This window comes from Taeniopygia guttata, chromosome 1 (genome assembly GCF_048771995.1).
Source record: "Taeniopygia guttata chromosome 1, bTaeGut7.mat, whole genome shotgun sequence".
Classification (NCBI taxonomy): Eukaryota; Metazoa; Chordata; class Aves; order Passeriformes; family Estrildidae; genus Taeniopygia; species Taeniopygia guttata.
The window spans coordinates 46,703,791-46,730,383 of record NC_133024.1 but is presented as its reverse complement, the minus strand read 5'-3'; the positions used below and the strand labels follow the sequence as shown (position 1 = coordinate 46,730,383).

At 39.5% G+C, this 26,593-nt stretch overlaps 1 protein-coding gene across 2 annotated transcripts; it reads right to left on the bottom strand.

Annotated features, from left to right (window-relative positions):
- Nucleotides 1-564: 564 nt before the first annotated feature.
- OBI1 (ORC ubiquitin ligase 1) lies at nt 565-23,563 on the bottom strand. 2 transcript variants are annotated; one of them, XM_002199598.7, is made up of 6 exons: nt 23,294-23,563; nt 18,619-18,754; nt 17,552-17,643; nt 15,666-15,908; nt 12,512-12,600; nt 565-2,898 (listed from the first exon to the last, which is right to left on the bottom strand). In XM_002199598.7, exons 1-6 carry the CDS (start codon nt 23,363-23,365, stop codon nt 1,395-1,397), a joined length of 2,136 nt encoding a protein of 711 aa, XP_002199634.5. In that variant the 5' UTR covers nt 23,366-23,563; the 3' UTR covers nt 565-1,394. The 2 variants fall into 2 exon arrangements, with proteins under 2 accessions (XP_002199634.5, XP_041571562.2); XM_041715628.2 differs by lacking the exons at nt 17,552-17,643; nt 23,294-23,563 and having other exon boundaries at nt 18,619-18,757.
- Nucleotides 23,564-26,593: the final 3,030 nt, after the last annotated feature.

Below are 26,593 nucleotides of genomic sequence, written 5' to 3'. Positions count from 1 at the left end.
CTTACAGCTGAACAACAGAAACAGCTTACAGAACCTAACTCTACAAGATGAGCCAGTCCATTGAAATTTTCCAAGTGGCTATCACTCTTTTCAAAGGGACAAAAGGCAGTGTATGGATTTTTCATATCATAGGTATTGATGAAGCGAGGATGTCTGTTTCTAAGAAATGCCATCAGAGTTCTATATAGAAAGAAAAAAACACTGCATCTTGTAATTAAATATGGCCTTAAAAAAACTTAAAACACAATAATGCAAAGAAACCAATTTTGCTCTGCTGCTTAATTAGGTCTCCTGCTTGTAGCAGGCCATCACATTATGTTGACCTATGCAATACTTTCTGGAAGAGTCACCTCCAGAGAGGCCAAAAGCCATTTCCATCAACTGTATCGATGCTGACACTGGAATGGTACTATGTCTAACAAGGAGTAAAAGGGAGATTTTAAAAAATATTTTTGTGAATAAGCTCAGATTTATGCTTTACAAAAATTACGTATGTATTTTCCAAATTAGGGGAAAAAAGTTTCCCCCTTTTTTTTGCTAATTCGTTTGAGGCAAAACGAAAGATTACAGTGCTTATAACATGTTTTATTCAATTCACATAGAAAAGCATGCAGTATTAATGTAAAATGGTACAGTATTAATGTAAGATGTTCAGTGCACATTAGGTAAACAAATCATTAGCATACAAACCCATTTTTATGGTCTATACAGGCATACTAAACACATTTAGAATAACAATGATTTTTGGGAACTAAATTAAAAATTGTGCTTAACTTCAAAAAGAGACAAGCCATAATTGCAGTGTTAAAAGTGATGTTTTCTAACTGAAGTGCTGTGACTCTGAAAAGAAAGGGGCTGCTACCTTACACCCACAAGAATTTCAGTACAGTACAGTGCTGTGAAATAGTCTAAGCAGGAACATTTCCTCTGGGAGGCAAGTTTTATGGCAAAATTGACATTAATTTATAGCAATTTTATGAATCCATAGGATATATGGTCAGTAGCTGCCTTACATGCACAAAGTGTAATCTTTAGGAATGGGAAATATAACCTTTAAAACTAATTCTTACATAAATGACTAATTTGACAAGATCACTTAGAACTGTGAAGGAGCCATTAGCTGTGCTCACAACTGGAAGAGCACGTAATCTGATAATTTAAAGAGCATCAAAAACTCCCAAGCCCCTAAGTAAATAAAATGCCCAGTCAAAAGAATCAGGAATGGTTTTTCCTTGGGAAAGAGCTTGCAATGGGCAGGCGAAAGTTCAGTTTTCACATAGTCGAAAATGACAGGATCAGAACTACATGGAAGTCATTAAAAACTAAGTTCACCTGTAAATATTAAACATTTGCAGGTTTACAACTTTGAGTCATGTTTGATTTCCTAAGCAGAATCAGTTTTTGGTGGTTTTTGATGGACTAGCACTGGAAAGGCTGTTTTGAATTTTCCTCTTGGTTGACTGACCGACATTTTTATTCTTCCTTTCAGCTGTAAAGGAAGACACCCAAGGAGGATTAATCTGACTTTGCAGATCAGATGACGTCTTCAAAAAACATGAACCAAACTTCTGTTCCTCAAATAACCTCTGTGAGTTACTGAACAGTACATTTGGGGAAAAGTCCCTTTGAAATAAAGAGTTTGGAGGTTTGGCATCAGTAGTCACTACGTTTTGGCCTGTAAACAGTGGAAAGTGGTCATTCATATCTATGTCAGATGGGGAGAGGTTGGAAAACATAGCAGTTTTCCAGCCAGTTCTGTCAGCTACCAGATCACTTGTCTCTGGACACTTCATACTCTGCTCCTCATTCATTTCTTCTAGATTCTCCTCTGCTCCATTCAGAAGTTTAGCGCACTCTGTTGACTTTGAAGAACCGTCAAGATCAGAGGACTTGAAATTATAGCACGGACTCTTGCTGTTGTCTGACTCAGACATCATTGAGTCCAACTCAGAAATTTTATCAAGGTAGGCAGCATCCATAGAGGCCTCGCTGGAGGTTCTTGTGCGGTTCATTTCGGAAGAGCAGAGAGTATGTAACCTCTTAGGTAAGCAAGAACTTGTTTTATCACTGGACTTTACTGTCCTCTCTTCAGACTGACCAGCTACTGAATTTTGCTCTGATCCATCAAAATCTAAGTTCGCAGCAAAATTTGTTGGGCAGGTGCCCCAAACCCCTGATCTTCCTGCAGTAAAACAGTTTAGCTTCTTTTCGCTATTACAGCTGCTTGTGCTGTGCTCAGAAGAATCTTTGCTGCAGTCATCGGAAGTGTCATGAAATTCTTCAAATTTCAGTTTTCTCAGGAATGCTGATGGTTTTCTTGCATTTTCTTTTCCATCAGGAGTGTTCAGTTGAAGGCGACTGAGAGACAGAAAAGAAGAGCATGGTGGTGGAAGATCATAAAGTTCTTCATCTTTGTATGGGGTGCATTCCTCAATTTTATTCCACTGGTCTTCTAAGCAGGCCTCCATATTTGTACTATTTTCATCCAGGATAACCCTGTGACATCCTGGAAATAGTTCTTTCTCTGGGGCACACTGGGTATTTGAGCTATTCAAGCCATCTTGATTAGAAGAGCTTAAACAAGTTCCACCACTTGTCAGTTGCTCAAGACTGTCAGGACTTTGACTGGTGTTCAAAGCCTTTTTCTCCTCAGCTTGGGTTTTCAAACATGTTGTATCTTCACTGCTCTCACCTCCTTCAGCATCTGTGGAAAGCACTCTCTCACTAACAGCACTCACTGTCTGGCTTCCTTTGCCTGCCTTTTTCAGCTGTAAAAGCTGACACTCTATTTCTTCTATGTATTTATCACTTCTTTCCAGTGCTTTTTTCAGACGGTTCATTTCACGTTCACTTTGTTCCACTTTGGAATGAAGTGCAGCTACTGTAAACCTACCAAACCTGCAATAACAAAAAAATAAAGAAAATATTAAGATGGAGAAAGGCATTCTTGTGAGAGCTTGCAAGCTCATTTCAAGACAGAACAAAGCTATTAAACACTCTGTTAATTTGAAAACAAAAACCAGAACTCCTCTCCGCTCGTTATGAAAAAAATATTGAAATCATCACAAATAATATACAGGTAGAGGTGATACATGAAAAGTCAAAATTAAAGTATTAGAGGTAGCAAGGCAATAACAAGCAGATTACCCTTACAGGGGCTGGTTCTATCAATTCAACTCAAATATGCATGAAGAATTATCCCCTAAAACAATGGCAAAGATTTATGATAACATTTGAACAGTGGTCCACATCTTGAAATATTTACATTCAATCATTTTCCTACAGTACAGCAGTGTTTTACAATACATTTCTTTCACAATGTCACCTTGTCAAAAACAAAATGCTGATATGAAATGCCGAAATTGCATTAGTCCTTTGAGGTGGTGTAAATACTTATATAGACAATTTCAATTATGTTCCTGTTAGCTAACGTATTTTCCTCACCCATCCTGTGGATGGCATATCCACTTACTTTGAGTTACTTGTTTTTCTGAGCTTTACAGCCAGAACAATCTGATTTCTGTCTTGACTCCAATACAAAAACCTGCTGCCTGTGGTTTGGGAAAGTTGTCTGCTTGTGGGGTTTCAAGCTTGAGCACATTTTCAACTTCCATGATACAGACTCGCCTTCCCCTCATCCTCCACCAGCTTTCAAGACTGACCTTCCCCAGAGGGAAGGTGAAGGTTTCAGCTATATGCCCTGACTAATTCTAACCTGTCACTGACAGGTGAGCACCAGGGAATTCCCTGCTCAATCCAAGGCTTTCAATTTACAGAAAGAAAAAAATAATTGAAGTTCTGATATTATTAGAAAGAAGGGAAGGACCTGCAGCCACCCTAAAACTATGACAAATAAGGTTTAATATCACAAAGAAAGGACAATTTTGTATGTGTGCTTACACTGAATTTCCATTTTCCATCTTGCAGCTCCATGTTATAGCACAGACTTCTATTCACTCTTTCAGCACAAACACTGCCTGAAATTTCTACGTTTTTCTTTGTTTGTCTGCCTATCCCTCCGTCAGAGTCACACTGAATTTACATTCCATTTTCCCCATTCCATCAGCTCACTTCCTCACAAAATGCTCCCACTGCAACCCTTGGATCAGTGAAATCTGAAGGAAGTATATCTGTAGCCTCCAACTATACTGGCAAAACAGCCATGGACCCATACATGCATTTCCAGCAAACAATCAAACCATATTCTGCTTCTTCAAGTCTTGAGCCCGAAGCAGCAGGAAGCTGCTGTATGCTGACAATTGCAATATAATTAACTGGACAGCTGGGGAAAGCAATAAGCGCTATCATAAGCCCCCAAAAATTGGGCAGGAGTGACCAGATCTACCAATCTATTTCACTGTTCAACTGCTTCTGAATATTTAAAGAACTCTGAAGACTTTGGTGTAGATGGTTCAGTGATTGATAAGATTTAGACAGCAGTCTAAGCCACTTCTTTCACAGCTAGCAGACCACTTTTTAAATTAAATCATCCTAAGCTTCACACAGTTTTGGTGCTTACCACTCACTTCCTTGTAGACAAGAAATGGCAATGTAGAAGTTTTGCATTTAGTATGATTTCTTTTTTCCCCAAAAGAAGGTAGCTGGACTGTAACTCAATGGAGGCAAGGATCCCTTCCCCTCTACAGGACCTCTACCCAATTATCTTCATGTTCATAAAAAAAGAAGATAGAAAATTTTTCATTTGCTTGCTCTCTGGAAAACAAATTTTCTCAACTGCTTATAGCAGTTGGTCCATTTCTAGCTGCACACAAGAGGGAAACAGGCAAAAAGGCACAGAAGACTTTCTCTCTCCCCTATGAAACTAGGTAAAAGCAGAATCACAGCTCAAGAATGTTTCCATTATATTTTCAGGGGAAGGGGGTTACATGAAATAAGCATCCTTATATACAACACATTTTGGTTTACTTCCTCCTCCAGTTAAAAGAACACAGATTTTAGTTTGATACCGACAGTCACTGTAGTACAGCAGGGCCCAAGCAAGAGCTTTCCCACTTCCTAGAGGTGACCCAGAGGTATTTATTTTGCCTTTCTCTAACAGACTTATTCACACAGTTTAACAGGAGCAAACCCTACAGTCCTTAATAAAAGGTAGAAAGATGATGCAAAAATACAATTTAGCTGAATAGCCAAGTGAGAGAAAGGGAAAAATGCTTTTGTAAAACAAGGAAGATTTTTTGAAGTCTCCTCTAACAGACATGCTGACATAGAAATTAAAACATGTTTACATTTATATGCATACCTGGTAATTCCTTTTTAATGGAAGAATGGTGTAATATGTTTATTTAATGCAAATAGCATTAGTGACAGCCTGAGATTTGCTTATGAGGAAGCACTGTATTCTCAAGTGTAACTTTTAAAACAAGTGTCCTCAGGTTAAAAAAATACAGTATGTTGTTCAAAGGCAAATAGCATCACTAATATGTTAATTGTTGCAGAGGGACATGCTTTGGAATTTTGGTTTTCAGAAATGTAACATATGACAAGCTGCCTACAAAGTTTCTTCTGCAGTTAGGCATTAGAGCAGTAGTTGCTTTTGGTTCTTGCTTAAAGACTTGCATACATTTATTTCCCATATTTTCAAGGACACAGATTTTTAAGACAGCCAATTACCCCAGATATAGGTGCTTTAGTGACTCATCTAGCAAGCCAGAAGAGAGTTTGAAAACATTCATATTTTGGTTAAAGAAACCAGAACCCTCCCCATCTCCCCAAACCAAACCACTCATATGAGATTTTTTATTTTTTTCCCCTTCAGATGTACAGTGAGCCTCGCTATAGCAAAAAAATTATAGTCTTATGACAATGATAATGGAATGCAATACAGTTACATGAAAATCAATTCAAGTTTCACCTGCCAATTCAAATAAGTTATATTTCCTGAAGTATTTGAATTATTTCACACTTGGTAACAAGGAGATGATTTCTTTGGTAGAAGTCAAGGTATTTAGTATACATGTGGTAAAGAGCACACATATACCAAAAGGAAAGCCATATCCTCACACATGGACAGACTTTTGAATCTTAATGTCTTTAGTTGAATCACTAAACCTACGACTCTGGATCTCACTGCATTTCAATACATCCTTCATATAGAAAACCGCAAGCCCAGAAAAACAAAATCATCACTCATAAAGTGAACAGGAACACATTTCAGGCGGGATTGGGATCCTTTAACACAGACACCTAACAGTATTTTACATCACCTAAAGCCTTTCACATGACTGCTGGCCCCCACATATCACTCTGGAAGGCTGTATCACAGCTACCAGCCCCAGGAATGTGTAGTGGATATTTTATAGTATTTGAAGTGACACTGGATATCTAGATGAACATTTCAAGCTCATATTTCAGGACCTTTCCTTGGTCAGAATCCCATTTCTTGTCCCAGTATGATTCTGACTTGACACAAATCAGAAAGCTGCAGTCAACTCTCACCTACAGTGAGCAAGAACTCACATTGCTGGAGTCACCCTCCTTGGCATTATTCCACAACTGCTCCCTCAGTTATTGTGTGAGTACTCCCATCCTGATTTTATCTAGGATACAGTTACTTTTCTTGACAGTAGCTACTATGGGACTATGTTTTGGATATGTGATCGAAACAATGCTGATAACACAGGGACGTTTTAGCTGCTCCTGTGCAGTTCTTGCAACAGAGTCAAGGCATCTTCTGCCTCTTAACCCACCAGTGAGAAGGCTGGGGGTGCACAAGAAGTTGGGGAGGGATACAGCTGGGGTAGCTGATCCAAACACACCAAAGGGATATTCCAGACCATTAAATCATTACGCTCAGAATAAAAAGCTGGGAAAAGAAGTAAAGGTGGGATATTCTCAGTGACCATGTTTGTTTCCTGAAGTCACTGTTAGGCACAGATGGAGTCCTGCTTTCCTGAAGACATCTGAACACCTGTCTGTCTGTGGAAGTAGTAATTCCTTGGTTTGCTTTGCTTGTGCACAGCTTTTCTTTCCCTATTTAACTGTCTTTACCTCAACCCATGTGTTTTTTCACTTTTATTTCTCTGCTTCTCTACCCCGAGAGGGGAGTGAGTGAGAGGCTGGGTAGGGCTTAAGTTGCTGTCTGGGGTTAAACCACAACAACTTCTTCAGAAGTCCATTTAGAAACTGTTTGTGAAATTGAAGAACAAATTTTTCAGTTGTTTCTTCCTTCTCTTCTTACCTATCATCTCTGCAAATTCAGCTTTAGGGTTTTATTTTACACATCGGTGACCACTATCTGCAGCACATCTGTCTGGTTGAGCCCTTGAGTCAATTTAAAACCACACAACCTCATACAAACTCTTCTCTTTCTGGATTACAAGCAGCTGCAACAAACAGTTTTCTTGTATAACCACTTCCTGAAGACTGGGGCTGCAAAGGTGCTATGGAAATTGACTCTCCAATTCTAATCACCTGATGGCCCAGGCTGGGAACTACCCTGCAGTTCAGGATTCAATCCTCCAAAAGAAACAAGGGGTGAAAAGTGGAAAATGACAAGGTACACTCAGGGCTTATTACAGTTTGAGATAAGGGCAATGCCAGAGTGTACAACCAAACCCAGCTCCATCATTTAGATACACATTTTCCCTTGGGTTCTGCAGTTAGATGGGAAGAAAGGCAGGAAATTCAAGAACAAACCAGCTGAAAGACTTACTAGCTTTTACAGTTCTTTGGTGGTATCGTGTACCAGCTGTACCAGTTCTGCAATTCCTCTCTATATCACCTATGAAATGTGATCTGCAAAAACATCTTGGCAGCATCCCAGGTTTCATACAACTGTCTTAAAAGTGTGTCATATTTGCATAGACATCAGAACTAAAAAAAAAATTACTGCCAAATGAGGCCTATTACTAGCAAGCAAAAAAACCTCAAACCCCACAAAAGGTCAAGACATACTGTCGACCAGGAACACACAAGTCAGGTACATTCTTTGACATGAGCTTCCACTTTCGTGAAGGGAATTGGCTGAATTTGGGTAAATATGCAAAGCCTCTCTAAGCATTTTTACATCTATTAATGAATCATCAATGGCTTTCTGCCATCCTGTTCTTTTGAGAGTTTTAAAGTTCTTCTAAAAGTTTTCATGCCTTCTGATGTTTACATATTTCTACTGAATTTTCTCACACTGTTCATATACACAATGATTGTTTTGCATTCTTCTTTGTGGGTGAAGAGAATTGATAGACTGTTAGTGTGACCAGTGTGGTTGGAGAGGCAGCAGTTTCACCCTCCAATCCACTGTCACTTTTGCTATTGTATATATAGTAGAGTCAGAAGATAAAGTTTGCTTTTTTAAAATTTATTTTTCTTTCCTTTTATATCTAGCCTGCTTGTGTGAGTTATTTCATGTCATAGTGTAACAATTTTCCATGTAAGAAAGGCAGATTATCACCAGGGTCAGAAAATAACAAAAGCTAGAAAGAATTACTTCAGAACTACTAAAAAAAAACCTACTGGAAAACTCACACAAAACCAGAGTGTGATCTTAATGTCTACACCCATCTGCCTAAGGTTTAGATCTTCATGACTAAAGTAGGCACTTTCTCAGGATTTAATGCTATGACTCAAGATCTCAGAGCTCATTTGAAGGCTATATGCTACTTTCCTCTGCTTTACTTTTAAGGCCACACTGCAGCTAGTGTTCGAAAATGGTCATTCCTCTGGACCACGAAACTTGCAGAGGTGAGACCATAGCCCAGTATTCTACCAGGAAAGACAGAAAATGTTCTTACCCTCTGCACCCTGGACACAGGTTTTTAGAAGCCTATTTATAGGTCTGGTGAAATGCAGATTGAATTTTGTATTCTGGTATGTGCAGAAATATTTGAGTTAGGTACAAATTTAATGTAAAGAACGATGAAGAAAGTCAATGGGTCAATGGGTTTAGATTTCAGTGACCCTGAAGTCACAAATCTAGACAAGATAAGCAATAAAACTGAAAAACTGCTCCTCCCTCCCTAAACTGCAACAATAAAACAACTTGCAAAACCAGAGAAAAAAGATAATGCAACAATTTTATGCATGTTACAGATAGTTTCTCAGACTGGGATTTTAACTGGCAGAAGGAATTAAATATTTAGGGAAAAGACTCCTAGGAAGCCCAGAAGTCTGGTTCAAACCGATTTGAATCTAACCATTCATAAAATACACTATACCCTGGAGTAGATGGACTTGCTAGTTATTTTCCTTCAGGTAAAAAGCAAACATCCCTTTGCCAAAAATGCTTTTAGATCCACTGTGCCCTGCCAATAGACCTAACAGTTTTCTATTTCAAGTAGAGCTGGAAGTAATAGGGCTTTATTATCCTGAAAAACTTAAGCTTCAAAAGTTGTTTTGCTCTTCACTGGGAAAGTGGAAGTTGCTGAAAATTCATCAGGAGAAAAGGTAAAGAGAGAACAAACAACAACCATGAATCAGTCTGATTTGCCTGAGAAATGGAAGACTAAAGCAGGTCTTTGGTAAGAATCAGAGCTAGAAACTTACCCTCATTTGCCTTTCAGACCTGTGTCCCAACTAAATAATGGTTTGATATTCTGGTGAAGGTCTAGTCTCAAAATTTTTTTAGGAAAAAAATAGAAAGCTAATCAATAAATCAACATCATCAGTTTAAAAAAATGTATAAAAATTCCTGACATGGCTGAAATATCGATTTTATTGACATACATGACATTTTCCAGCAGGTTTTAATGGATAAGAACAAAGAAAAAACAATCCAAGTCTATGATAAAAGGAAAGTTTTTTATTGACCACTGAAGGAGGCTAATTGTACTTTTCCCGGTGATGTGAGAGGTAGAGTCTGTGTTAGAAAGGGATCATTCACCTGCCATTAGAGTTCCTTCTTTTGTAAAGCAAAGTCCACTAAAACAATTTATGTTGTGCCATTTAGCTCCAAAGTCATCATGCACAAAATGAACTACACTTGGGATATACAGGGACTGAATACTGACAAAACCTTTACAAATATTTTGACACCAGTTTTACTTAATTACTTTAGTAATTTGTTTAAGCATGAATCCATACCAGAGAATCTGAAGCTAAGAAATATATAAAAAAATGAAACAATACTGGTGACACTAAATTACAAAAATCCAATTCAGTAGGTGTTTTAAATTACATTAAGACCTACTCAGATACTTTTCCAAAAATTACCTCCTGAAAACTTCTGAATAAAGCACACAGGAACAACTATACTTGCAAATCCATGTACTTGCACAGAAACTTAATTCTAGTGACATTGTTGGGCTCTGATGCTTATGCCTTCAATTCTGATTTTATAGGCAAGTTAGAAAATTCATTTATTGCAAATCCTGTTCAAATTCTGAAGCCTAGCTGAAAGACCCTTTAAATATTATCAAAGTTTGCCATCAGAGCTGAAAGAATATTTTAAAAATGTCTGATGTTAGGTCTGATCTAGATATTGACCAGACTAATGACCACAATAATGAAAGTTCATTTAAAAATTCTGCTAACAACATTAAGATACGAGAGATTTCTCACCACCTGAAGGATGTACCTGGGATTTGAAAGAATGGAGTTTGTTATGCATCAAAACATCAACCTAAAGAAAGCCAAAGAAATGGGTTAATTCCCACACTTTGAAAGGGAACATTAACAGCACAAATGCTACATGAGGAAAGAAGGTAACTTTTTGAATAGCTATTTAGCAGAACTGGTACTGGCCATTGTGCTAGAAGTGTCAAGTAAAAGGAAACAACAGAAAAGGTATGGCAAGGTATTGATATAAGATGTTTTAAGGACAGAAGACAGTTTTACTGTTCTAGTTAGCGCTACCAAGACTTCACTTGTAGTCTAGTTCCAGTTCTAAGCATTATGACTTCAGAAAACCATCGGCACTGGAAATTCTTGAGTGCAGAGCAAAACCAAATAAATACAAGTTTACTTTTTCTCTCAAGTCATACATATCTAGATGACCTGGACAAATTCAATCTTTAAGATGTAACAAGGAATGAATGGGTATAGGCTGGATTGATCAAAATTTAATGTGCTATGGGGTTTCTTTCAGGACAAGTTTTTCCTTGCATGTACTTAAATTCTTGTAGCACACCACTGGGCTCAAAGCAAAGGAAGACTCAAAATAGCAGAATCAGGGTAGAGAAATGAAAACTCCAGAAGTGTTTGAACAGTTCCTAGCACAGTTTAAGCCTGATTCAATTAATGTCCTAAATCCCATGCACAGCTCTAGAGTTATCACAGGCCAACGATAATGCCAAATAGGCAGGCAGGATGTGATATTTGTTTAGGAGACTGAAATAATAACAATAATAATAAAGTAATAGCAGAGACACAGACAGGCCAATCTAGCGGGCATCTGGACTGCAAGACGGATCCTGACATTGTCCAATTTGTAATAACATTTGGCTATATCTGGGCTTCTAAACCAGAAAGTGACAGGCTATTGTTTTAGGCAACCATGGTAAAGCATGCACAAGCTAGAAGAAAGGGAAATTGTCTCCACTGGGGAGTTTGCCTTATAGCAGAAAAGTAGAAATCAATTTAGATTATCTGGTCTTTTCTAGGATTTATTTAATTATATCTATTTACTTTTTAAGTTTGCCATCCTTGCCAACTCACTCTTGAGTCTTATGGGAAAAGACACACCACGCTATAGAAGCCATTGCTAGGGCCTTAAACAGGGCTCTATCTTACTAGGGGTCTTCAGGGCAGAAAGTGCTTTCATGTATCCGCAGCACAAGTATAATGCATCTTCTTTTGTGTTGTCTCTAATAACAAGCAGTGTGGCAAATAAGCTCTTCTACAAGGATGAATTTTCTCTTCCAGCAGGTGTGTTGCCAGAACTAAAACAAAATCCAGAGAGCTTTCTTTTCACATTACACAGGTGCCTCCCAATCCCCTTCCTCAAAGTATAAACTTTTGGCCAATACAGCTATTAACTTTTTAATATCGAAACAAATGAAAGAAGAAAGGTAGGAAACCAATGAAAGAAAGGAAAAGAACTTTAAAAATATCAATATATTGCTTCACAAAGTACTACCAAGAAGAGGTACCTTAGATCACAGCTGTAATGACTATGGTGAAGTTTTTGCTTTTTGAGGGTATCGTCATTGGTATTATAACTGTTTAAAACAGAGTATTAAACATCGATGTCAGCTCTTAGAATGTTCTCATGCTGCAGAAGCTCAATTCTGCATATGTTGCCCAGATACAAATCTAGTGTTTCAATACAAACCCAGTACTTCAGTACTGGCCACGTAACAAAGGAATAGCACTTGTAGTCTACTCATATTTCTTCACTGTGGATTTGCTGCAATTCTCTAAGTTGCATTTCTCCCTCACACGCTGCTATTTTCTAAGTTTTGTTTTTCACTTAAGTCCATGAGGATAAAAATTCCAAAGTATACCTGGAGACATATATGCAACACCATGTACACCACCACAGTTTTAGGTTAAACAGGCCTACAACAGTTAAACAGTCTAGAAATAAAAGATAGTAGCTTTTAAAATATTCACATACTTTTGGGGTGATCTACTATCAACTTCAGCTTTTAGTCGCAAATTCTCTCTTAAAAGGCTATTGTTTTCCACGCTCAGTTTCTTATTTGCCTAAGGAAAAGAAAAGGAAAAAATAAGAATACAGTAAAAGAGAAATGACTTCTAATATTTATAGGACAAGCTGTTTCTCCTTTTTAAAGAGACAGAACTAGAAATGTGCAGGCAGGAAACAGCCTTCAGACAGGGACACCACTTAAAAATCACCATGGGAAATGGTTTGCAAAACTGAATAGCGAACAGACATTTTTTATTTATATTCCCAAAATACATTGCAAGTGTCCTATCTAGGGAAATAAACACAGCTATGTTAGTTAGCACAGAAAGTCATTAAGGAGATGTACTAATGGCAATTCCATGTTTTTTTTTCCACATGACTAAATACGTTAAGTACATTAACATTACAATGTGCAGGTATCAGCAAAACTAATGTTGAACAGCTTCCTCCATTCCAAATTAGAGAAAGATTACTTTGTGGGTTTTTGGCTTGTTTTTAAAGCATAGTTATCCTGTGGATGTAAATCCATTATGACAAGCTATTTGCAGTCTTTCTTCACTTTCTTCCAAGACATTCTGATTAAGATTCCTGATTCACAACCATTCTTACTCCTTGAATTGAGGTCAATTCCTTCTTCTCAGCTCAGCAGACACCCTTGTTAACAACACACTTCATACAGAGAGAAGTTCTCCTGCCACCGTGTTTCAGAACAATGAATGCCACTATCCTAACAAGCAGAATACATTCTTTGCACTTCCTAGAGTCTGCTCAATCTCCCTATGCTAAAAACAGCATCACCAGTCTAGGACTCATAATTCATAGCCTCAATTAGATAACGCTCCTACTGCATAATAAAAGTATGATCTAGAGCTAGATCTGAAGAAAGAGCTATGCAGATGGGCTCAGGAGTGAAATATACTTTTTCAGAAGCATGAAACAGTGCAAGAAGAGAGGCAGAGAACTTTAAATGCTCATACAAATCCCTAGCAATCTTTCCAGGTGAGGGGGAGGAGATATAGAGCAGAAAAATATAAACAAACATCCCCCATCCCTAACACCACAATATTCCTAAGTACAGAAAGAGTAACTAGAGACTTGTGGCAAAGAATGGAAAGGTGAGCCCCAGGCTCAATGTCAACTACTCGGTATTTAAAAAATAAATGCACTAAAAACTATCCTGAAAGCAATGAATGAGAATTGAGGAGTGCTCAGTTCCAAAGTATCATCAAACCATTTGACAACATGGCCAAGCCCTTTCTCTCTTTCCAAAAACACAGCTCCCCCAGCTACATAATCAAGTAAAATACTTCATTACTTGTGTAGCACTGATAGGCAAGGCATCCATGTGACACATGACAAGGCAGGACTGAACCCCACTGGTGTCCTTCTTCTGGCCTTCTTCCTCTAGTGCTCTACCCTCCAAGTCAGTAATTTGCAAGTGACCCCCACTTACAGCACAATATCTACATTAATGAGTTAATGTAATTAATGCACTTTTAATGAGTGTACTTAGTCTAGGCTTTCTCCTATGGAGTTTGTTTCACCATTCCCATAACTTTTATGACTCCAAAGTAATAAATAATACCTACTTTGGGCATTCCTATATTTGTCTGCTCTAGAACATTAAATGATAAAGGTGGTCGCTATTTCCTGATTCAGTCTAGTTTCAAAAAAGGAAGTGGTGGCAACCACTTTTACTGAGGGTTCTTGTCTAAGTGGGAAGTCCTGTCTGGTTGAAACTCCTGGGTCAGGTACTTTTAGGGATGAGAAGGTGTGTGAATGGGAAAGGGTTCTTACTGTTCAGAATGGGGATTGGCAGTGCATGCTGACAAGTGAGACAAGGTCTGCCAGAGCCAACTGACTTTAGGTACTTATGGAATTGAACATCTGTTGGACAGGTAACATAGGAAAAAAGTGTTGGACTCAATGATCTTAAAGGTTTTTTCCAACCTAAATGATTCTATGACAACAGCTTAAGAATTCTTCCCTAAAGCCTATCTAAGCCTCTATTTTTTTCTAACTCTTCACTGAATTTAGACACTTCATACACTTAAATCTCTTTTCTTGCTAAGGCTAAAGTTATATTGAAAAAATATCCAAGTAAAACCCTTCTTCAGTTCCTGTTACAGTGTCCTTTTTACTTACCTAGGGGAAAAAGTTAAAAACTTAGTCACTCCAAAAGAAAAAGAGAAAAAGAAAAAGAAGCACCCAGGGTCCTAGAAGTGTCACATTAATAAAATGGCAGAACAGCACAATGTGTGCCTCCAAGACTATAGCACAGAAAAAGTGTGAACACTATTAAATGTTAAAAACTTTTTAAAAGAAGTCCTAAACACACCACGTTTCAGTTTTGCAGGAAGTAACCCAGTATTGTTCAGAGAAGAAATCAAGGCAACATTTTGAATAAATACAAGTCCCGTTTTTCCACCTTGATTTCAAATTAATCTGAAATTTCATTCTTCTTCAATGTTTAAAGTGGTCTTACTTGTGACTGCAGGTATATTTTGCAAGATACTTTTATTCAGAGGTATTTTCACATATTTCTCCTTAATCTTTGCTTCTTCAGTATCAGATTTACTTCTATATTGCACCAAGATGTATAAAAAGTCTGCAGGTTTCCAGTAAATGATATTCTGGTCAGAAAATGCTGAAGCTTGTCTATTTTCGGTCAAAGGGTCAAGTTACTCTGTCTCAGCAAATTGCACCAAAAATATCGGCTAGCAGGGAGGGCAATAGTGCAAAATCTGCCTTAGCCAACTGTACTGTGTTTGCCCACTGAATGCTGCAAAATAGATATATTATATAGATTATGGCAAGCTTGAAAAATCTGGTCATCAATACTGTCGACAAGTGCTACTATAATCCAATTACCCAGTCATAGAGTGACAGAGGAGTTGAATAAGAGTCACATACAAGACTCACGAGAACAAGCAATAACATCTGACACTTGCAAGGGCTATATGGAAATACTATGATACACCAACTGGAATTCAATTTTTTTCCTCCTCCTTCTAGATCTATGAAGTACCCGAAGGTCATGATAGCTCTTACTCCCATTTAACTAACACAAAACAGTTACACTACAAAATAGCTGAAGAAATGTGTTTGTTACATTTATTACCTCCCTTAGCTTTTCCACATTATCCATCAGTTTTTCGCACATATCATTGGCAGTTTTCAGCTTTTTGCTCCATTCTTCTGGGGTTTCTGGGCCACTGGTATTTGCTTCATTTGCTGATTGGCTAGTTTCTTCATTTTGGCAAGCTGATGCCGCAGGATCCAGAAGAGATTTCATCTGTATCTGTAAACTGAGGTTTTTACCTCTCAGATGTTCTACTTCTTTTTGCAGGGATTCTATTTCATCCTAAAGGTGTCAGAAATTCAGAGGAATTAAAATAATTTGTGAGATTAATTAAATAATACTGGAAAGTTCCCAAAGCACTTCAGAAACATGGGTTCTGGCAAGGCCAGATGCATGCCTTCGCTTACACATATATCTAAGTATGCTTATGTACTGTGCTTTAGGCAGGATTTTAATCAACTTGCACACTCAAGCATACTGAAGGTTTTAGTGCAGGGAATCCCTTGACTACATAAAGGACCCTGAACAAACTGTCGGGCAGACCAAAAGCTTCAAAGCATTCAGCAACATGGATCTATTATTAGGGCACTCTGTGGGAGGATTTCCTGTATCAAGAGTGTTCTTAAGGTCGTCCTCTGCTGACTCATTTGCTGTTATTTAAGAGTGTTTCTCTCATATTATTCTAAAATGTCACGTTAGGATGCTGAAAGTCTCCAAATTCAAAACAGACAGAACACTGCCTGGAAAAGGCTGCTTCAGCTACACCAAAGCAGCAACATCTTAGGGAAGACTCTCAAAATGCAAAGAACAAAGCTCCTAGTTGTATCAATCTAAAGCCACAGGGAAGCAAAAACCTTCCAAAGCTTGTTGTTAAAGGGAGAACAGAAATCATTTATCGTGAAAACATGTCTTCTACACTGTTTATCAATTCAAGGGTATGAGTTGTTCATGGTCACACTACGTAACGAGGCCATATATAGCATTTACATAAATCCAAGGCATATTTTCACAAATAATCATTCCCACCCCTGCCCCCAGCATGGAAACAACCATTTTAAATTAAGTGTTTTTTTAAGAAGAAATTCATGTTATCCTATGACTAGCTGTATGAATTTGGAGTTGATTCAACAGAAAGGCAGGAAGCATCTTATTCTTACTCCTTCTCTCAGAGAGACTAAAAGAACCTGAGCTATGGGCAAGCTTGTCATGAAAGATAGCTCTCCCTTCCCCAGTGTTAAGGATATAGAGAGAGTCCACTTCCTTTCCCTCATTCTCCTCCTCATGACACATTTCCTTCAAAAATATGTGATGTCTTCACACTGCTGCTACTGAGGAAACAACAGCTGAGAAAACAAACTAAGCACATTCCTTATTAACACCTTTTAATCTTCCTCCCAAGAGAATTTGGAGCATTCAGCTCTAACTTCAGGCATCTACTCACTTTCAGAAAACAATAAAACAGTAATGCTAAAAATTAACCTATGCCAGAAGGTTACAGTAAGCAACATTCTTTAAGACAGAATTTAGTCTCTCTGAGCAACAGGGAATTATTTCAGAAAATGTCTGTGTTTGTATTGAAGACAAAACAAAAAGTTCCCCATACCTAATATGCATAAAGAAAATGCTGCCATACCACCTGGGTGTCGAATTCCCACAAAACTAAAGAATTGGCTCTACTTGGCTGACTGTTGCTTTCAAAGACTACCACTGTGACTTCAGTGGGACCATTTCAAGCACCAGCAAATGCTCTCTTGTAACCTTAGTCAAAATGTGGCATTTTAATACAATTGAGTTTCATGCAGATACAGTATACACCTTTACTCAAATTAAAAACAGCAGGACTCAAAGTGAAAGGACCATTTGTATGTAGTAGTTCAACATCTGCAGTTCATCTGGAAAGTCAGAACACTTCCCCTTGTCCTTACCTCATATTCTTTGTGGAGCAATTCAAGCCTTGTTTTACGTAGGTGTTTTCTGACTGTTGGACTAAATATAGGATCACTTTCACTTGTTCCTCCTAAAGCAACAATAGGATGAAAGAAGCACTGATACTGTTTCCTTTTCAGTCAATTCAATAGTAGTAATCCACCTTATACAATTTTTCATATTATCAACTACAAATGCATCTAACACTGGACCAATTGGCTACCAAGGAAGACTTAAAGTACTTTCACTTTAAAAATAGATTCAACTTCAGTGCCTACTAGTGATGTTTAGAAGTCAAAATCTTGATTCACAAGAGGAAGAAAATTTTACAACTTATTTTTTCCCTTAACAGAATCCTAAGCTATTTAAGACCATACAAATAAAATAGAACTCAAGGAAAGGAGCAGGGTATGAAGCATACATTTAATTAGTACAAGTTACATTTAATTAGTACAAGTAAGTTTTTAAAGTGAGATTATTCAGATAATTTTTTTCTCTTAGAATGAAACAGCAGGGTTGATATTTTATGTCAAATAAAGACTGCAGTATTTCCTAGCTCTGGGGAAGTTAAGAGCCTTATGCAGTTGCTGTAGCTTCATCTTATTTCTATTCTAAGAGTAATTTTCTTAAAAAACAGAAAAGGAGGAAGTGATGAACAAAACAAAACAAAAAAACAACAAGTAAAAAAACCCGCATACTCATTCAAGATTCTGGATTGAAATACACTACTTCTTAGCTAAGGTCTCTTAGGTGAACGGGTTGGAATGTATAGGTGAGAATGCATTTTTTCAGTTAAAGGCACCATCCAACCAAGATTTAGAAACAATCATTAGAGCCATTGGGTACTTACTGTGTTTGGATAATCTAGCTGTTAATACGCACAATGTCTTTGGAACTTTCCAGTAACATCCTTAATAGCTACAAGGTTAAAGATTCAGTTAATTCTTCCCTAGATGTTGGTAAAAAACACACAGAAGAAAATGTATCCAGACATCTCTGGACTCAAAGCAATCTCCTCCAGCAGTAAATACTAGAAAGTTATTTCAAAGCCTAAACCTGTCCTTACCTATAATCTCCTTGCAGGGATTTTCAGGCGTGATGGGAATCCTGCAAGCTGGGCACTGATTATTGTTCTTCAGCCACACTTCAATACAAATGGAACAGAAAACATGGTTGTTCACACAGATAACTGGGTGACGGACCTTTAAGCATTAAAGAGGAAACAAAAAGGGAAAAAAAAAACAGACTCTATGAATACCTTAAAACTCCTTCAAGTGACAAAATATGAAAATACACAACCCCATCTCTCAGTGCACCTCTGGCCTTGCAGGAAAGTGACATTGTTGTTTTGCAGGGCTAGTTAGGAGCAACCTCCTGATTCACAAGACCAGATTTCCCTCTTTTAATAAGCTGTAACAATTTCTGCAGAAGTAAGGTCTTTGTTTCCAAGAGCTTGTTAATAACCAGAGCAGCAGCAGCACCTTTCCTTTACCCCACAGCCTTCATGACCTATAGCCAGCCACTCCAGCGAAATGCATTCTCTTCCCAAGGTAGAACACAACCAAAGTAGGTGCCTTTTCTAAATTGAGGCATGGAGAGATCTCTACTAGCGCCCTCCAACACTTTGCTGTGGAAGAGGTATCACTGGAACATAAAGTGTTACAGATTAACTTTAGCCTTGCGGATAATCAGCTTCATGGAAATCAGCTTTTAAAAGGATCAGGGCCAAAACCACAGAGCTGAAATGTGAACCAGCAATCACTAATTCTAGTCTCCTGCTAGATATGCATTGCTACTAAATAAGTCATTACCCAAGAATGGGGCAGCTAACTGAAGGATTAAATATTCCAATCAGACACAGACTCTTTCAAGCTTTCCCTCCCCTTCCAAAACGGTAGGGTAAACAAACTTTTAGAAAATATTAATGACAATGCACTATTCTCTCTTGCATTTAACTATAAGCCCTGTTTGAAAGTAAATGTATGTAGAGGGAACAAATATGACAAAGAAGAAAAAGACTTTATGCCTTTTTGCAGTTTGCTATAGCTTACTGTAATACACACTCTCAAATTTCTTATTTGTTAACATTAGTATTTGTGTTAGGGATCTTAAAATAGTGTTTTTTCCTTCAATCCTGTCTTTTTCCAAGGAATGTATTTTTAGACACAGAAACATCACAATATATATTACTTTAAATTTTACTGTACTGCACTTAAAACCCAAGTTCAAGAGAATCTTCATCTTTAAAAAGAGTTCCTCGTCATCTCCAAGATATTCCTCTTTCATTCCATTAGTAAAGTAGTCAAACAAAAAAGGAAAAATGAAATGTTGGCAGGGAGAAGCAAGCACCTGGAAAGAACAGTCAGTAACCACTTGGGCCAACGTACCAGACATGTCCTGTAGCAACCGTACCCATATGATCAGCACTGTATGAGCTAAAACCCAACTGTTTAACCACTGAAATATTAATGGATATGAATTAAGGCCCAGATCTGTCACCTTCTTCTCCAATTCACTCTCTATGCCTCTGTTACCTTAGGATTCACAGTATTTTTAAGACCTCCAATCTGACGGTCCTGAGAGTCAAAGAAATTATCTACACATAAATAGAAACTCAAGTTACTGAAGGTGTGAACAGAAAGAAACTGAACTTTCACCTCTAATTAAGAAGGCTTTTTTGTGTTTATTGCAAGCATTAGCACACCAATGCTTTGGTAACAGTTAAATATTACAATTTCCATTATTTCTCATTTAAAAAATCTTGTTAGTTATTGCTTTATTTTACAAGAAAAAGAGCCTTCTCACCTGCAGCTAGCAGGGAAAAAAAACCACAACTTTTTCTCTAGCCATACTTCTTTCTTACTCCGAAGCAGCCTGAGAATAGTTACATGGATGGTGATGATAAGATACAGAGCAGAGTAACATAAAATAATCCAAACAGGAAAAGACATTTCATGAGTGCAGGTTTTCCCCCCGGGGAGCATGAGACCCTCAGTTACCCCAAACCTGACACAGAATCACACATGAATGATTACTCTATATCTTTAGCAAAATAGTAAGTCACATTTATTACTCTCCAGGGTACAGTGCTTCTGATTTACACACCTTTACAAGTTTCATTTCAGGGCTGGGGTTTTATACTTTAGTTGGCTCAGGATCCACACAAAGCAAGGCACACAGCAAAAGCCGCTATTGAAATGTCACACAATGACTGGTGCTGCCACTGCCCCTCCCACCAACTGTGACAAGCCCAGGGGGTAGGAGATCAGGACACACCTACTACTAAAAAAGCATTTTACTTGAATTACAGCACAGTTCCAGTTCATTCATTGACCATAATATCCAGAAAGACAACAATTTATTTCAGAAGGCTTAATAAGCTTAGTAATTTTGAGCTATTTCCTAATTTTTCCCCTCCAACATAATGTCATCCCTATGCAGATCAACATCCAATCCTGTACACATCGACTTCACTTTGAAGGCACTTCTGGGCCTTCAGGCAGCACTAACGGAAGAGCAGGTACATGAAAAATCAGACACACCCAGTCAGTGAACCAATCCCAGATATCCTACACTGTTTCAACCAACACAGAACTGCGTCTCGAGCCCAAGCAACCTGTAGACACCAAAACCAACAAGAGAGACCTCCAAACATTCTGGGACAAGAAAAACAGTCTGAAGCAGATGGCTTCTGATCTGCTATCTAATTAAAAAATGCAGCTGTGTTAGAAGACGGCCCAGACTGTACCAAAAGAATATTCAGGAAACAAACATGAAATTGATACAAGCAATTCACTCTTCATTTAAATGGTTATTTGCACATCTTGCCAATATACTTTCTGACATTGTTCATGTTAACAAAATGGATTAACATGTCCCTGCTACCCAAGACTTCAGCTCCATCAAGAACAATGAGTGGCCAACTCATTAAAAGGATTTCTCTTCAACATTTCCTTTTTTATCCTCTTACCATAATGCACAGAGAATAGTTTGTATCTTGCACTCAAACCTTTGCAAATTTTGCAGGGATAGAAAGAGAAACACTCCAAGTTTAGGGTGGGCCTTCTACTTGATTTGAAGTCTATGCCATAAACCACAGAAGTATCAGTATTATGTCAACCCCCCATGATACTCCCTGCTCTCCCCTAAAAGGTAATAAAAACTGACAAGATTTTTTCCTTAATACAGGCTAAACAAATTCCTTTCTCCAACCTTAATCCTGAGAAAATGGGTTTTTCTGGTGAACTTTTTCAATGAAGTTCCAAGCTAGAGACAAAGATGTCGGTTAAACAGAAAGGGCAGTCAGAGTTGTCAGCTTTGTCAAAATTTAAACAGATTTACACGTCTAAAAATGAGAGCATTCAAATATCTTTATTACATTAATCACCAATAGATTCACAATTCATTTATATATGTTAATGTATTATCTCAGTGCAAGAGAGCAAGGAAGAGGGTGGAACCCTCTTCCAGTACAAACTCAGGAACATCTAAGAAGGAAGTGAAAGTATGAAATAGTGGCTTGGAATAACTCAGTGGCTTTACAGCAAGATTTGAATGAACTCCTAAACAAACCGTTAAGCGCTTAGATCAGAAAGTAACTAGGAACAAATAGCAAATATCTTTGTCAGTTTAATTTCACTCTCCTCTTTTCACTCTTTCCACTTTTTGCAGAGTGGAAGGTATCCATGCTGTATTACATACAGAGTATGCTTGGGTTCTACTCCATTTTCATTAGACAGTTAAACAGAAAAAAGAAAAGTAACATGACAACAGCCAGGAAATCTTGCTTAGCTTCCACAAAAAAAAACCCAAGAAATGAGTAAACGTGGTTGCTTAAAGTAACACACTGTCAGAATTATGAGACTTAAGAAAAGGGACCACTTTCACTACTAATGCTAACGCCTGCTTCATACACCAAATGCTCCTGCTCTTTTGTTATCACTCCAACAGAGAAGGTCTGGGAGCAAAGGCCAGGTGAGGCAGAAACAAACCAGACATTACCGTGCCAAAGTACAAACATAAAAGGCTACTTCTCCCCTTGTAATTATTATTGTGCTTTAAGAAAAGAAAACGAGAGAAAAAAAAAAAAAGTAAGAAATGCGCAAAGAATTTGAGAAGCAATTAGTGACAGCCGTGAAATTAGCTCTGGGGCTTTTAGTGAAGAACAGACTAGTAAGAGCCCTCTGCTTCCCGTGGGAGAAGAAAAAGGAACTGAGAAAAGGTCGGAGAGGAAACGGAAACTTTTTCTTCAGACTGCTGCAGTTTTGCTGAATACTTAAGAAATCTGCTTGCTTATACGCCCCCTCTTTGTTTCACTCGTCCTCCACGACACAGCACCACACTCAAACACAAGCTCCCCGAGCATTTACAATAGAGTACCCTACTAGTAACGGGAGAAAGCCCCCAAACGTCAGCACCTGCCCCTCGGGAGCTGCACACGGCTTACCCGGGGCCTTCCAGGCCCATCCCACACCTCCCGCCACGTTCCCGCCGGGACAACGCGCGCTTCCCAACCTCCCGAGGCTGCCAACAAGCCTCGGCCCCTGCCGGGCACGGCGCACACCCCAATTTCCTTCCCCGCACGGAGCTGCGCAGCCTTAAAAGACACAACCCCGGCCACAAGGGTCAGAGCGTCCAGCCGCGACGGGGCGCCTGAGCTGCCGCCACCGGCCGGACCTCCCTGCCCCCCGCAGCCAGCCCCGGCCCGCGGGGCCGGGCAGCGGCGGCGGCGGCGGCGTTACCTTGCCCAGGCAGATGTGGCAGGTGATGGGCAGCGTGAGGGACAGCGTGACGCTGGGGCCGTGCTGCGCCATGCGGGCCCGAGCGGCGCGGCGCGGCCCGGCCCGGCCCAGCGGCACGGAAGCCCCGCGGGCGGCCCCGGCCCCCGCCGCCCCGCTACGGCAGCCGGCGAGGCCAAGCCGCCGCCCGGCGGAGCGAGCGCAGCGCGCTGTGGGGGCGCTGCCCTGCAGGGCGGGCGGGAGCCGCGGCCCCTCACAGCTCTGCCCCGCTGCGGCTGCCCCCGAGGGGCCGGCCCGGGAGCCCGGGCAGGTCTCAGCCTGCGTACGGCATTCCTGGGGGAAGCACCGCGCCATGGGGAGCGCAGGCACAGTGCCTGTGCAGGAGGAGGGCGACGCGGGTAGCAAGGGTGATCTTCTTTCCCTTGTTAAACCTTTGCTGTGCTCAGGTTTCATCATGCTGAATAAAAATAAACGGCTGGTTTGATTCTGTTAATTGTCCTGAATCAGAGAATCGTAGAATTACAGAATAGAATTACAGGATAGTAGAATGGTTCGGGATAGAAGGGACCTTAAAGACCATCTTGGTGCATCCCCCGCGCCATGAGCAGGGACACCTTCCACCAGACCCGCTTGGTCAGAGCTCCATCTGCCTGGCCTTGAATGCTCCCAGGGATGCGGCATCCACAACTCTGGGCAACCTGTTCCCGTGCCTCACCGCTCAATCTCTAATATAAACCTACTCTCTTTCAATTTTTCAATCTGTTCCGCCTTTTCCTGTCACTGTGTACCCTTGTAAATAGTCTTGGTCCATCTTTCCTGTAGCTTCTCTTCAGTTACTGGAGGGCCACAATTAGGCCACCCTGAATCCTTTTCTAGCCTGAACAATCGCAATCTCTTAGCCTTAGGAGAGGTGCTCCATCCCTCTGACCAACATGGTGGCCTCCTCTGGTCTCACTCCCACAAGTCTTTGTCCTTCCTGGGATACGGGAACACGTTCTTGTGTTCTAGGGGAAGCTCCCAGGGCATGAGCCCCCCCTTCCCCATTACCGCCAGTCCATCTGCAGTCTCACGCCTGGCATCACTGCTGGGTTCCCACACTGCCCTCCCGCTGCACAGGCAGCTTTGCTTGGCCCCACTGCATTGCCAGTCAGCTCAGGTGGGATTTGCACAGCCTGCAGCTTTGGGGGCAACAAAAAAATGAGGACTGAGATAAATCCTCATGCCCTGCAAGGTGCTGCATGTGATGATACCATGTGGAAGATTCTGATCCATGGAAACCAAGGGGCCAAATCTAAGGATGAAAATTTTGAATCTGCCGTCCAACTTGTGCCAACAACTCTCCAAATCATGGAGCTTTTGTGTTGCACTTTCTGGGCTGCTGGAAAAAAGCTGGGAAGCACTGCTGGGGGGATATGAGGCTCCTAGGAGTCTGCTCGCTTGACCTCAGTCCCAGGATTCCTGTAGTTTCTTGTAAATGTGCCACAGCATGCTGAAAATTATAGACTTGAGTGATTCAACATTGCACCACAAGATAAATGCTTCTAATGCTGAGCAGCTAATTCAAACAAGCAAAAGTTGTGGATGCAATGATTAACAAGGAAAGTATCTTAGACTGATATAGCAGAGTTGCACGGATGCATTTCAATTTGATATAAGTAAGTCACTGCAAATAGAGCGAGAGAACTAATCCATGGTGACATTCCAGCATAGACAAGACCTAGCGGATTTGGTGGTAATGCAATGCTTGAGTAGGAGAGGGTGGGTTTGAATAGGGTGTGCTTGATAAAAATTGAGTGCTTACATGTTACAACACTTTTTAGTAAACTTCAGGAAAAAGTACTGTCAAATAAGAAAATAATCATTTACCAACATAATGCACATATCATTAATTAAGATAGATTGGAGTGAGTGGACATGCACTTCGAGGAGATTCTTTTAGTCTTGGTACCACTGACATGCTGCTTAGGTAGAATGGTGGTAAGAAAATTTTTTTCAAGAGAAATGTAAAATTTTTGAGATGTTTGAGCTTAAAAGAAAACCATTGGAGCCTGAAATTCATTCAGTGAGTTTATTGTGCAGCCAGCAAACTGAACAGGAATGCAATGAATTCCTCTTATTTATCTTTTTTAGCTTTATTTTTATATTGACTTTTATTGAAAAAATGTGAATAGACAATATTGAGAGTAGAAAGGGTAAATGCATAAAAGAGAAATCAAAAGCAAGGAAATGCATCTTACATTTGACATGTGAAACTCTTTTAAATGAATCTGGGATAAAGCAGGAACCCTTTCAAAGGCATGACTTCCACTGCTTCAAAAAAGTGTATGTAACTGGAAAATGACCTGTTAGAGGAAAAGCTCTGTTGGAATGAATATATTTTCTCTCACACAAAAATAACTTGTAAAGGAGTTTATTTTCCTGAATAAGGTGCTAAAAGGAACATGTTTTCTCTTAAGGAGGTTAAACATATTTGTTTAGTGGATTTCTGCTGAAGTTTTATGCATAGTCTGTGAAGGAGTACTTAGAAAATTATTTGTGATCTAGTAGTGCCTCAGGTTTTGTTGAAATTTATGGGTTGATGTTACCAACTCTTCAGGGGTATGGAAAATACTTAGTTCTGTAGTACTGAAAGTGAGACCTCAGGGAGCAAGGAGAAAGGAGCTGGAGGGGTAACAATCTGCTGCATCTGAGGGGAGCTGAGAAATACCATGTAAATGCAGGAGGTAACAAATGTTTAACAGGTCCAAGCTATTGAACACCACAGTCCATGTAGCATGAAGGATACTTTTCAAGAGGGCTGGAGCCAGGATGAAAGAGATAAAAAAATTCCTGAAATGCCTGGCATACCTCTGCTGCCACTGGGGCATAAGGATCAAACAGTCAGACCTTTTCCAGCCATCTGGCCAGTGCTGGTAAACCTATAGAAAAAAGATGGGTTAAAAGCTGAGACTCTAACTGTGAATGATCTTCTAGGATTAGGGCTTCATTTGTGAAATGCTTCAGCAACTTCACTACCTGCTCCTGAAATCTCAGAAACCTGAGAGGAATTATAGTGGAAATATGAAAATAGCATCTGTCACAAAATGTGGAAAGTTCTTTGATGAGAGCTTGAAAAGAACAAATATAGGACAAGAAAAACTGATCAGAGTACTAAACTAAGACAATTCTTTTCTGCTTGAGTTTAATTCATAAATATTAATAAAGTTACCATATTTTTGGCTTAAAGTACATAAATTCCTGTATTTTGGATCTGTGCATGTTTCCCAACAGTGTTCAGAGAGAGGAAGGAGCAGGTGTAGGTAT